Source organism: Cynoglossus semilaevis, chromosome 8 (genome assembly GCF_000523025.1).
Source record: "Cynoglossus semilaevis isolate Cse_v1.0 chromosome 8, Cse_v1.0, whole genome shotgun sequence".
Taxonomy (NCBI): domain Eukaryota; kingdom Metazoa; phylum Chordata; class Actinopteri; order Pleuronectiformes; family Cynoglossidae; genus Cynoglossus; species Cynoglossus semilaevis.
In genome coordinates, this window is record NC_024314.1 from 6,274,495 (window position 1) to 6,288,546 (window position 14,052).

General features: G+C 38.8%; 2 protein-coding genes across 4 annotated transcripts in view; both read right to left on the bottom strand.

Annotated features, from left to right (window-relative positions):
* ttyh2 (tweety family member 2) overlaps window positions 1–10,648 on the bottom strand; it is a 41,027-nt gene extending 30,379 nt beyond the window's left edge. For all 3 annotated transcript variants that reach the window (XM_008314339.3, XM_008314338.3, XM_008314340.3), the window contains exon 1: window positions 9,263–10,648. In XM_008314339.3, coding sequence (XP_008312561.1) covers window positions 9,263–9,385 — 123 coding nt within the window. In that variant the 5' untranslated portion in view covers window positions 9,386–10,648. The remainder of the gene's footprint in view (window positions 1–9,262) is intronic.
* A 290-nt stretch (window positions 10,649–10,938) lies between these two features.
* rpl38 (ribosomal protein L38) lies at window positions 10,939–13,730 on the bottom strand. Its single transcript, XM_017033945.2, has 5 exons — window positions 13,637–13,730; window positions 13,406–13,432; window positions 12,820–12,880; window positions 11,628–11,750; window positions 10,939–11,007 (listed from the first exon to the last, which is right to left on the bottom strand). The coding sequence occupies exons 2-5, from the start codon at window positions 13,406–13,408 to the stop codon at window positions 10,982–10,984; spliced, it is 213 nt and encodes a 70-aa protein (XP_016889434.1). The 5' UTR covers window positions 13,409–13,432; window positions 13,637–13,730; the 3' UTR covers window positions 10,939–10,981.
* Window positions 13,731–14,052: the final 322 nt, after the last annotated feature.

Sequence of the window (14,052 nt, forward strand, 5' to 3'; positions counted from 1 at the left end):
GATGACAAAATGATGGAGAGAATGTGATATAAGATTAACACACTGAGAAAGAAGGATGTGGAGGAGGAAGAGTGAAGACAGGAGGAGAGAAAGAAAGAGGAACACTTCAAGCTGGTGAAAGAGGGTGTCAGCTTGCACGTGTCTTTGTCTTAAAATAGGAAGACAAAGACAGAGGCCCTGCACCCACATGAATACCTTAGACTCTTCATTAGTCTGTTCTCCACCCTGTCTCACACTAATGACTGCATCCTGGGGTTGGGATGTTGTCTTAGACTGCAGCTCTTGGTCAAAATGAGCCTCTTTAAACATCTTATTCTTCAGAAAAAAAAGTTTGAGAAGAAGAATCTGCCGTGGGCTGTGTCTCTCAAATTAATGGAGTTGAATGGTCGCAATGGCATTGCACTGAACACAAAACATCATCTGGCCGCAGTATGAACTAAACCAAATGCAATTTCGGTAGTTAAAGAACAACATTTAAAAGTCATCAATTATATTGGCATGTGACGACGGCTATCATTACAGACCCCCAGGATTTTTTTTCATGCATCATACAATTAGAAATACAAATACAATACATCATACAATTAGAAACTGATTCAATTCTAGGAACAAAAGCTGGATTTTTTCTTTTTTTTAGTTTCTGTCTTGACTTTCTTTCACTTCTTTACTTCAAAAAATACCAAGAAAGCATGATACACCGAGGACATGATGAGAGGAAAAAGACCAGAGTGATACACACCAGAGGCAAGACCGCTGTCTCAGACAAAGGGAGAAATATAATGAGGCAGCAGTGGCCTGGGGCAGAAATGACAGAGGGGACTGACTCAGTCATTTACACTCCCTGAAGTCTCATCAGGTATGAGGTATGATGAAACCCAATGGGACAGCGACACCACAGATGTGGACTGTATCCATAGAACACATTGATATGTGCGGTTTCACAAAGCCTTCTGGGAGAAAGAATTATAAATGCACTAATTTAAATTGTGATGTATACCAACAATAAAAAACTGCATTTATCATTTATTTTAACATGATATAACTTTTAAAACATTTTTTTTAAATGCAGCAGGAAAATAGACGGCTGAATGCCTCAAGACAACAAAGAAGCAAAAATCAATAACTGAAAAAAGTCTGTGCAGCTTACGAAAGATCAGTGTTTCTTATGGCAACGGGAGAACTGTGGGCGGTTAGTAAGAGCAGGAAGCAGAGATTATTTTTGTCTGAATGAAAGTTACTAGGTTTCACAATCAGGGTCAATCCTGTGTTTGATGTAGTGAGAATTAATATTGAAAATACTGCAAAGCAAACCATATATCTCAGTCATATCAGTGTACAACTCAGATACATTTCTCTGGCCACAGACATTTTCTGATTAAGACAACATTAAACATCTTCTTATGCATGTAGTGGGGGGGTGGGGCAATATCCATCTATACTGCGTATTTGTGAGCCGCATGGTGAATGGTCAAGCGTCCTTGCCTTACAGTAAGAAGATCAGTGGCTTAAGAACCAGCTTGGACTGGGTCTTAAACCATTGAAAACCACTGCCTGGTATTTTTAATTTGAGTATTCTCTACAGAAATACTAGATTCAAGTTCTGAGAAATCAATTAAGCATAACCTAATCAGAGGCAGAGATTACATAAGAACACAGTCACACAGGAGTCATGGACTGGTGCCAACCACTTTGACCTACTGCATGTACTCCTTCTTCACTTCCATTAATCTTCTCTATAGGCTCCATGACTTTTCTCTTGCCTTGCAGCTTCACCTGTAACATTTCCTTCCAATAGGTCCTGTATCTGCCCGGAGCACACGTCAAACACATCTCAACCTTCTCTCTTCCACTTTAGCTCTAAACTCTTTAAGCCACGCTGTTCCTCCGACCTGGTTCTTTCTACTTTTAGCCATCGTTATTAATGTAAAAAAAAAAATCCAAGCATCTTGTCCTCCAGTCAGTGCCATTTTTTCATACCATACATCAAACTACCATCTTATAGACCTTGCCCTAAAATCATGTTGCAGGTCTTCTGTCACACACTGCCCTTGACACTCGTCTCCATCCACACCACCCTGACCCCTGGTCTTCATGTGCACTGTCAACTGCAGTGGACTCCAGCCTTCAGACTTTTATTTTCACCGGTGTTACTCACATTTAAAGACATTTATTCTGTTTTGCTTCCTCTGACCTTTGTCTGTCTCCTCTCAGGTTAGGACCTCAACCTTTCCAGTATCACTTTAACCAGCTCTTCCCTCTAACCACAGATTAGTATGTCACCTGTGGCCAGTAGAGCACCTTCCTGAACTTATCTATGAGTTTGCCAATTACCGCTGCAAATAAGAAGAGGATCAGAGCGTTAATCCCAGGCCGACTCTGAACCTGTCTGTTACTCTGACCACTAAATGTCTGGCTGGCCTCAAAAACATCCTACAGACGATACCTTTTCATACCATGCATCAACCTATTAGCTTATAGACCCTGGTCTCAAGTCAAGCAGTAGTTCTTCTGTCACACTTTGTCCTTCACACTCAACACTCGATGGTTCCTGTTCCTGCACAAGAAGAAGATAAAACACAACTCCTGTTCAGGCTTTGTCTAGATTTTCTATCTGGGTGCTGTCAGCATGCTAGCAAAAACAGAGATGCACAGTCAGACATCATTAGCGGTGGGCTTTGCTAAAAAGCATCAGCCAGCCCTTCTTTATTAGTTCCCCACAGTTTTGCCATAACATTTTGGTCATTTTTGGATCTTTAAATATATATATATAAAAAACACCACAAACACATTTTTTAAAATTTAAGATTAAGATTTGACAAACATTATTTTTGATGATTTTACAAAATATAGAGGAGATTTGCTTCCTGTCATGAGTGATGCTAATTGGAAGCAGTCTAAGTGGTCCACGGTGCACTCCTAATGCCGAGTGCCCATGAAAACATCAAAATTTAAATCTCATCGCAGTCATAATTAATATATAGAGACAGAAAGCTCTTGTGTGCAGGACTAGGACAAGCAATAGTAACAGTACCCAAGTCTGGAGAGCTGCTAAGTGTATGCAGAGTGATAGGAAATGGTTCTCAGGGATGTAGCTGCTCATAGCAGGTCAGAGACAGCTGTGCGTAGGTGGAGGAAGTCTACAGGCAAAGCGTTACTGTACATGTATGCATGTATGTTTGTGTGTGTGTGTGTGTGTGTGTGTGCACCAGTGGCCTGAAAGGACAGTGACATTCCATTGACATGACAGAGGTTAAATGGATGTGGAACTCGAATCCCTCCTGAGTTATCCAATCACATGTGGTTGCTGTTAGGTATTATGGTTTGCATCTGGCAATAAAACAGCTTAAAAACACTTCTTTACCTTGACTTTATTCTCGTTACTATGGTTGAGTCAAAATTCTCATTGTCAGTTTTCAAAATAATTTTCAAAACTTTCTCAGTTACCAGGTTATCAATTAGTTTCCATACAAAACGTACAGCAAGAAGATCAGCAGTTGTATCTCTATAAATGGGGTTTTCATGTTTTCCCCTGTGTGGGATTTTTCCAGGTATTCCGGTTTACGTCCAAATACATACACACTGGGGATTATGTTACATCAGGGTTGTTTATTATGTATAAATGCTCTATTTTATGACCGACCAAACAGCTTATCACATTCTTAAATGACGATGAAAGAATTGTAAAAAAGAAAAAGCAAGTAAAAGATACATTTTTTGGCGTCAAGGTTAGAAAGTTAAAAAAAAGTTTATTATAGGAGTCATATTCTCCATGTAGCTCCCTGTTCTACTCTGACACAGGTAAAAGCCTGAGGGACTTGGACTGTTTCCAGCTGAGTGCACAGCTTGGCCGGTTCGTGTTCACAGCTGGGACGCCATTCATTCAAAGTAAAGTGACCCTTGGGATAAAAATGACAGGGTGAAAAAGTAGACAAGGAGAATCAGGACTAAGTGGGAAAAAAGCCCCTTCACACTGTGATATCAGACTGACTTTTGTCTTATTCAAAGTTCGGCTGTAGCTGTTTGGCAAAGAGACATTGAGTTTATTTCTCCATCTCTAAAGAACCTGCATCCGTTTTTTCTCAGGTCTGCTAATCTGTGCTGGCCAGGCCTTGGGGACATCTTTGGAGTGCAATGAAGCTTGTTACGTCAGCGTTTCCATGACACTCTCTTTGAACCCACAGCCCCAAAGCTACCCCTTGGAGATGTCAGGGTTCAGGGTTTAGATGACATACCCCCACAAGAGAGTATCTCCAACCCCCTTCAAGGGTTAGCCTTTCTTCTCCCATTGTGAATAGTGCTTCAGGGAAATGTGGCAGCATAAATCCACTTGTCCTAGTTACAAAGCTGGCAACCGGGCACACTCGGCCAATGGTGCTTTCTCCGACCTCCCAGAGATTCATATTGCTTTGCTCATCATAAAGTGAAATGATGGAACCAAGAATTAGCAAAACAATCACAAGCCTCTGCCAACAGGACAGTTGGTCACTGCTGTCATATCCTGTTTAGCTGTGGTTGGCTCACCATGAGGTACGGGCCTTGTTAGTTGCCATAAAGTCTAGTCAATCAAGTGATTCTAATCACTGGCTTCAAGCAGCATGGAGACAGATTGGGGTTAATGACCTTGTGGGAAGCCAGAGGGGACACTGCCAGAGGGGACACTGCCAGAGCATCTTCTGTGCATACGTGTGACACAAATGAGGATTAAGTACATGGCTGTGCAGAGCAAAGGCAAAGGACAAAACCCCTGCTGCCAAGGCTGAGGTGAGAATGCAGGAGAGTTGACGAAAACATCAGAAAAGGTGCAAGGACATTTTTTTTAAATGCACACTTGGTCAGCTACCACTGCAATTAAGACTGGTTTTCCTAGCTTAATCTTTGTTCTTTATTTTGACTAAGCACACTGTAAACAATGTAAATGACACTGCTGTCAATGCAAGAGGATTGTAGTTATGGAAGCAATGAAAGTCAAAACAATAATTAATGCAAGAGCACAGTGAAAAAATGATGGCAGTAACTGGACAATGATTACTATCACTCTGAGTGAAAGCACTGGTAGTAGAAAGGATCAGGCAAAGAGACACCTATTAAATGTCCAGCATCAGTTTTCTAAACATAAGGTCATAGAAAGCAGAAAAAAGATAAATGAGAGAAAAAACAAAAATACTGATGAAATGAAGACAACAAAGGCTAAAAACAGAAGTGTCCTGAGGAGGAGAGAGTCTGGGTGCACTGGGGCAGAACATTGTTCCCACAGATCCTCTGTGAGAAAAGCTACTGAAGCAGAAACAGTGAGCGTGTTAAGAATGTGTGTTTGCTTCGGAAATTGAATAGCAGCACTGTGGCCTGTGCGTTTATGTCATGTCATTCTGGGCCACGGTTAGAGCAGGATAAAAGGATTTGACGGGAACTCGTCCGAGCTGGACCACATTAAAGTGGCCAGCAGTAAGACGAGGAAAAATTAACCACCAAAGTCTGTGCTGCAGATCCACTGTTACTGGGTGCAGGAAGTGTGTGATTATGGTAATGAAATGGAAAGGTGTTTGCTGTATAATTAGGAGGTAATGCAGTGTAATAGCTACGGATAATAGCCTCACTTTTAGCCTCACTTTCACCGTGCAGTGTTTGTGGCAAAATACTTGATTACAGCCGGAAGGTAGTTTGTGAAACAGGCAGTCCACTGCAAAGGCGAGACAGAAAAAAACAACTAAAAAGACTAGATGAAGTGCGATGGTTATTAAAAAAACAAAAAACAAAGAGTAAAACCCAGGAGGAGTAAACCTTTTGTACTATATATTCAACTGGGAGCCATTGAAATACACATTTGAAGGCAGCTGTTTTCTTTTTACAAGGAAGGAAGGAAAAAGATGTGCACTTTTATTTGAACATAATTAAAGGCAGGTGCATTCTCTTCTGAGAGCAGAGGATTTCATGAGAATTATTCATTCTCTTTTCAGAGCTTATAACCTGCCGGCTTCATTAAAATAAAACTGCTGCTGATATTAATCCAGTAATCTAACTCCAATCAATATTTTTAATAACCACAGACCAATCGTTACAGCAGAGCCCTGCAGTCCAATCATTATTAAAAAAAGGGTACGTTTCCAATTTCTTTTGGAAAAGCACTAAAACACACCATAAATAATGTCTGTTTTAACAAAACAGTTATTTTTCATCATGTAATGATTGTAATTTTCTTATGGAATTCTGTAGTACAGCTCTATATTTTTATATGTGTCTGACGTTTTTGGCAGCGATGGTCCGAGGACCAGCATTTCATCTGATGATGGGATGCAACACTGTCTGGCACAGACTTCTGTGGGTGACAAGCAGGAAACGAGGAGGGAAGTTTGGACCGAGACCTGCTGACCTACACATGATGTCCGCTTCAATACACTCATGCTGAGGGTCACACGCACAAACTCTGGGAAAACTAAGCCTTTGTTCTACTTTTGCTGAGGAACATTTTGTATTTTCCCCCCTTCAGAGCAGGGAAATATGAAGCCATTGAATATATTTCTCTGAGACAGTCAGCAGCAAGAGGGGAACGGAGTGATCTCTCAGAGGAGATCGGCACATTATCCAAAGGAGTGGCTGCATCCCTGGAGGAAGTCATGAAGAAAGGAGCCCTATTAAATGATGGAGAGTAAGTTTTAGTTAAGAAACTGTAGACAGCAGCATACATATATCTTTGTCTGACAGTTTTCCAAATTCTCCCAAAAGAGACAATTCAGCACTCAGACACGTCATGGGAACTGGGTTTTTCCTAGACATGCTGCAGGAGAAGAAGAGTGTCCTATTTACTGTCTGGGAGAAGAATGTAGAAAAGAGTTGTGGTCAGCTGATCCAGCTGGTGGGCATTGGTTAACAGACAACAACAGGCTCTGACAGAGGGTGAGAACACTACTACTGCTACTACAATTACACACACAGAAAGTGACAAAGCACAGACCAGCAGCATCCTGAACCCTCGCATTCCATGATCCTGATTGGCCCCAAGCCAACAGAGGAATTCACCAGGATTCCCTATACACCATGAGAAGCCAATTACAATTCCACTGACAATGCATGTGGCCTAGACCAGAGGCGTGGCCCAGCTACAAGTCTTCCCACAGTCAAAACAACTGAACCAAAAAACGAGAAATCGTTTTCTTCGCAGCTCCATTTTTACCGTTCTAACTGTTTTTGTCTTCACCAGAACCGTGTTGAAATATTAATGAGAAAGCACTTAATAATCCAGCTGTGGCCCAGTGTAATCATTTACAAAGGAAAATTAAACTTTCTGACTATTATGATACTTGTTCTGAATTGCCAAGAGTGCCCTGGTGGTTTTATTACACATTTTTATAGTTTGGAGTTGCTACATTAACACTTTTTACACCACATTTATAAATAATTCAAGCACAATTCACAAATTAACAAGTGTAAAAGTAGTTTCAGCACGTCCACGGGAACTGTATCACATTTTTCACCTTTCGTGCACGGTATCATTACTGCTTATAAAACAGATAGGACAGGACCAGGTGCAACGACAATAAAACTTTTTAACTTTAATAAAACTGCCTAAAAGAACACAAATAAAATGTAACCAAAAGGAGAAAGCTGTTTTGCCAAATTTAGCCAATAATGCTGATTGAACAAGAGAAGAGAAATTAATGGACCAACTGTAACTGATGGTGATGACGGCACTTCACCTTCTTCCAGGGTTGGAGAAAAAAAGTTGGGGATGATTCAGCGATGGAAGTTGTTCAACTTGTTAGCATATGACGTTAATATATTTAGCTTATGTTCTTTAGGTTATGCTCTAAATATGAGTCTCTCCAGATAAAACGTTTGGTCTTGTATACTTGGATAGTGAATGTTTAAAGAATAAATGTGACTTTTAGGCTGGTGTGACTTCTGTTTTTTCCTCTTCATGATGTACTTTTTGACAGATGTGGTTAAAACTTCAGTGGGCTTTAAATTCTGCAAACTCTGGTATCTTTGGAGCATGACAGAAAACACTTAAAAAAGCTGTTAGGGCGTTTAATATAGGCGTTGATGCATTAAGTGTCTATTGGACTGTGACCTGCCGGACTGAGACTAAAGAACTGCCAAAGACAAACACCATATTAAAGTGAAACTAATGATTCTCCTTCCTTGAAGGACTCCTCTGCGTGACAGCCTTCTCTGGAGGATCTGCTGCTCTCTCCATGACTCTCACCAACATCCCTCTACAAACCCCAATGGCCCAGAGTGAGACTGCATTCACAATGTTTCCGACAATGCAAACTGGCAGCATGAGGCACTTCAGTTGTGCTGTCATCTCATATCTTGTAGAGCAGAAAATTATCTGGGCCTTATATACTGTGTGTATATATATATATATATATATATATATATCCCAAGTCAGGTTGCTTTAGCTGAGTTGCATTACTGCTTTGTACTAGATCTATTTTAACCAACAGTAACATCATTAACATTTTACCCAAGTTATCGCAGCACTTTCACAAAAATAAAACATGTTCAGGGCAGGATCCCTGCAGATGAACACACCACTATATGCTTTAATAGGGTATTTAAAAATGATTAATAATTAAGATTTTTGCATGCTTTATCTGTAGGTTTGTTGTAAGTCTCGTGACTCTCTAAGACAGATTGTCTGCCAAACTTTTTTTCTGGGGACCCATATTTTAAAAGTCACAAACCTTCGTGACCCAAGTCAATACATTATTCGTAAACTCCTGGGAAACATGATGCGAGACGACCCCCCAAAAATCTCTTGCGACCCAGTCTTTGGGAAACAATGCTCTAAGCTGACAAAGGTTGGGACTACAATAAATAATAAGACGTTTTTTGACAACACGTTTCCATATCAGAGCAGCTCTGTCATATCCTTGGAGTTACACTCTGACTCCAAAGATTAATGTAACTGCAAAAGGACAACATATAAGGATGAGTCTGGAGGTTTAGGAAATATGTATAGAACATACTAGTATTATTTTAAAAAATATGTACAAGAAAACAGATTTGTGCAGGTTTTTGCACATCTTCCAAAGAACCAATGGTTTACATGGTGTACATCTAAATACGGTTTCTGTGTGTAAGACAAAGTACAATCGTTACAAAAAGGGTGGTGGTCGTAGTGTGTCCACATTTGTAGTTGTATAACTTGAAAAATACTGTAGTTTTTCCACCGTAGAAGTAAATACGCGGTGCCCAATCCAGGGCTCTCAGTGACAGCGCGTCCTGTTTATCAACCCCTACCCCATCGTCTCCCACTGACCTGCTGGTAGTTCTCGTCTTCAGGCTGGAAGCTGTTGTCAATAGGCTGAAACCTCAGGTTGATGTGAGGGAAATTATGAAGCCAATAAGTCCACCAGGGCGCAATGTAATCCACCCGAGACATCCCTGACCCGAAACACACACAAAGTCAGGCTACAGCCCAAATTAGCCTTTCTGCACTGAAGATTCTAATCCAGTCTCATCTCATACAAAGGCAGTGCTGAAAGCATGCGCGTTTGTGGAACACACACACTGATCCACGGGAGACCAAGCGCACACCAAGTCCCCAGGAAACACTAGCCAATTTTTACCAAAGTGGAATTCGACTGATGGGTTCCTGCTCAAGGGCGAATAATCACAACAAGTCCATGTTTCGTCCGTGTGTGGAGTCTACGCTACTATCCGACAGACAGCTGCTCCAAGCGCACGGCACAGCCAAACTGCGGGCACGCGCACTGGCAAAGGACTCGGGACAAGGGGTGCGAGTGCGCGCAAAGCGGTCCCGTAATTTTAACAATACCCGGGTGCAAGGTTTTGTGTTGCAACTCCACAATATTACGCACATTTTATAATTCCAATCTAATTTAGTTGAATTGTCTCCACCCTCGCTTTCTCAGCGTTTCAAATAAATTAGCTACCCTATTGCCACCTGGCGGGCATTTCTCGTAAATACAACGTTCCATAGCTATTTCAAGCTTCAAGAACCCACAACACGTAGAACATAGTATCCTCTATATACTACTAAAAGCTTATTTGTCTACAAGTATAGCTCGATAGGTAAGCAATCTATGATTTTAATAAACCTACACAAGTTTTGACACCTCATAAGGATGTAACACATTTTCAATTTAACAAAAAATAAAACATTTACTGTATAAACTAAACAGTAATTCCCAGTTAATGGAGCTTTATATGATTGTGGATACTAGCTGTTAAGGAAGTTGGCTACTTATCCTAAAATCAATTCTCCCTGAACCATTAAATTCAGCAGAAACCTGACATAGTTTTTACATGTTAGAGCCAATAAAAATTATTGAAATTGACATGTCCTGTCCTTGTCCCTGAGACATTGCATTTTCCATGTTAATTGGTGCTTGCAACCTAATAACTGTCTGCAACATTTTTTTCAGGCAATCAATTTCCATAAATTATGTATCCTATAAAACTTTAATGTCATCCTCATCATAAAGCACTGGTTATGACAAGCCAGCACAACTTATCTGGTAATTAGATAACAAATCTGATGACAGCATTAATTCTTAAAGATTGTTAGAACATTGAAGAACTTCTGCATTAACGAGAATCAAAAAGTTGATCTGACAGGAGCAGGATACTGTAGAGGGATCAGCAAAGACAGCAGTGTGCATTGGGGGAGGTTATCTTTACAAGTGTAGTTTCAAGAACTTTCTGCTTAAATGCAACAAACTATCCTGGCTTGCCAAGGATCATTATGAAATTGCATGCAGGTTTTCTTTTTAAAAAATATGCTCTCATTTTCACTCATTTCCTTAAAAATGATCATACACCATTTTTTCAGACTGATTAAAAATGACACCATACAGAATATGTAACAAACATGACTTAATCATGTTTAACGTAATAGAAAAGGCCTATGACTGAAAGTCACAACAGTTTATTCAACACCTACTACATATGACCATGACACTGCAGACAAAATAGTTTTCTGATTTTTTATTACAATTATTTGTACATCACTGATTTACTTCAGCTCCTTTACAGCCAGTCCTGCAACCAAAAAACCAAACACAAACATTAGAAATAAATTAACATTCTTACCAATTTCAGGACAGTTACCATATACATAAACATACACACAAATGCCCTAGAACACAGACGTGAAAAAATGTGACAAAATCAAAATTGTTTGCTGTACCTTTTGCTAAGTGTTCTTTTTCTTACTGGTAATACCCATTAGTTATAAAATCACAAGCGCTCCAAAATGACAATTATAGCAGACACATTAAAACTTATTGTTAATGCTTGCATTGCGCTCCAGGTAGAAAAAAATAAATAAAAATCAAATAATCATGGCCATAACTTGTAACTCTAAAACCCTGTGATACAAAACAAGCACAATAAAGTGGTGAACTGACAATGAAATAGCCTCTGTAGAACACCTACCAAGTTCGAGAGGATTTTCAAAATAAACTACAGATTAAATTTGTAAGTTACATTGCATTTTTTAAATATTTAGATGCACACACTATTATTGCCCACTGATACTGTGGTAAATAACTCTTAAAGAACTCATGTACAGATTTTCATTCAACACAGAAACATCATTGGTGAAGATATAGTGACCAATACTTGAGATTGCTTTTTAAAAAAAACGTAAAAGCACTGACCTGGTGGCAGGGACTGTTTGAGCTTCTCAGCCTTCTCCTTGTCTGTGATGACCAGGGTGTACAGGTATCTGCTGCATCGCACCTTGAATTTGACATTGTCCTTGTTTTTCTTGATTTTCACAGCTTAAAAATGATGGACAAGATGAATGCCATTAAATAAGTTATGAATAAAGTTTTAAATTACATGCAGAAATGTATGAATTTTGTTTTTTCAAAATTGCAAGGTAAGCAATAATGCCCTTGTTCATAATATTGGATTAATCCTCTTTCTAATAGAAAGTTTTCTGATGACGTCACGCTACTACCCATAGTTCCGTAGCCCACCAAAGAGCGTATAGATAGATATTAAATACATAAAAGAAAACTGATAATGGTAAATACCTGTATTGTGTGGGGTTCTACCAATCGATCTGGGAATGGACATCGCAAGATGAAATTTTGACATAAAGCTCTGTCGCCAAGGGAAGCTGACGGAGGATATTTCGACATGGCTTTTACGTATTAACCTCGCTAATTTCAACCGAGATCCAAGCAAAATACTTTTATTTAATTCATATGTTCAATGTCAATAAAATTAAAATATATCAAAATGTACTTTGCATACATGATGAATGCACACAATGCAAACATAAATCCCTAATGTAACCTGTTATTCTAATGATGTTCACAAAAGACATACATCCGTAGATGCCACTGTGATTTTACATTAACACGCTTTTATTACTGTGTTCAATTTTGTCTGATCGACCTCCGGCGATTTAATATTCTGGTCTTTTGTTGTCATTGTGGATTGTTTACGTCTATCTATTCGCGTCTTTTGCCGCAGAACATGGCCAGCGGTGCGATGCATCATGGGTAATAACAATTATCGGAAAACCATCAATTGCAGAAGGTTGTTGTTGGTATAATCAGATAGAAAAAAACTATTTAGTTTAAAATACACATTGCACAAAGCACTACTTACTGAATAAATTCTGAAGGATATAACGTCACATTTCTAAGGAATGCACTTTACTAGGCTTTGTTCTGTGGATAACCTTAGAATTAGTACTCCTTTCAATGAACCATGAAAATTAGATCACTACTTATTTAGGTCATAATTTAAGGTTACCAAAGCACATACACGTATGTTGGAACGTTAATTTCTCTTTATCTAAAATAAAATACGAACATTGTTATATTTGTTACTTACATTTAGCATCCTTCCTCCTGGCTGTCAGAAGGAAATCTTTGATTTCTTCTATCTTGCGAGGCTGTAAATAAAAATAAAGAAAGACGACAATTATTATACGTGTAGATGTTTCAAGCTAATAGGTACTGCAGAGCAACATGATGTTAGTGGACCGGTGGAACTGCAGTTTCTGGGTAAAACTCGAAATGCAGCACTTGGTCCATATATTTTCTGGCAAGTCTGTGAATGCATCACCGGCACTTTAGCCTGGGATGTTTGGACGACTTGCTGACGAAAGGGTCAAAGCAAACGACAACAGCCGAATACGAACACTGTCACTGTGAATCAATTCGACAAATTCGTAAATGTAAATAAAGTTTCGTTATTTGCGAGAGTATTTTAAACCTATTTACTGACCAAGGAAAGCGGCCGGGTGGCCCAAGCTAGCTTCATGCTAATGCTACATTGCAAATGTGTTTCTCTAAAGCTATTTCGCCCCAGTTAGCATTACTTACAAAATACATACAAAATTGCAAAATATGTATAAAACACAAAAATGTATTATCTGTTACGTGTACTCTAAAAACATAAGGAAAGAAATGCTTACCATGGTGCCGTGTTAGCGGACTGGGTGCTGCGGAAAGCAGAATAAACAGTGATAGTTAATCGGCTATAGTAATAAACAGATAACTTTTAAAAGGTAAATGCGTTCGCGTTCCAGCGACAATTTAATTTAGTAAATGTACGTAGGTAAGAATTTGAGCCTAACTATTAATACAACAGAGGATGGATTAAGATTGAAATCAAGTATTTATTTGTGCGAAAATGTGAGACTCACTCAGTCTGCCAAAGAGGGGATGAAGAGGGAGTGTACTTCCGGTTCAAAGTGTTTAAGTACTAACTACGGCACCCGAAGAAGTACATAGGAAGAAAAGCGAATGACACGCCAAACGGTCGCTAGTTGACACCTTGGATTGACTGCAGCGCCTCCTGCCACCCCGCGCAGGTATAGACTAAATTATTATTATTATTAGCATTATTATTATTATTATTATTATTATTATTATTATTATTATTATTATTATTATTATTATTATTATTATTATTATTATTATTATTATTATTATTATTATTATTATTATTATTATTATTATTATTATTATTATTATTATTATTATTATTATTATTATTATTATTATTATTATTATTATTATTATTATTATTATTATTATTATTATTATTATTATTATTATT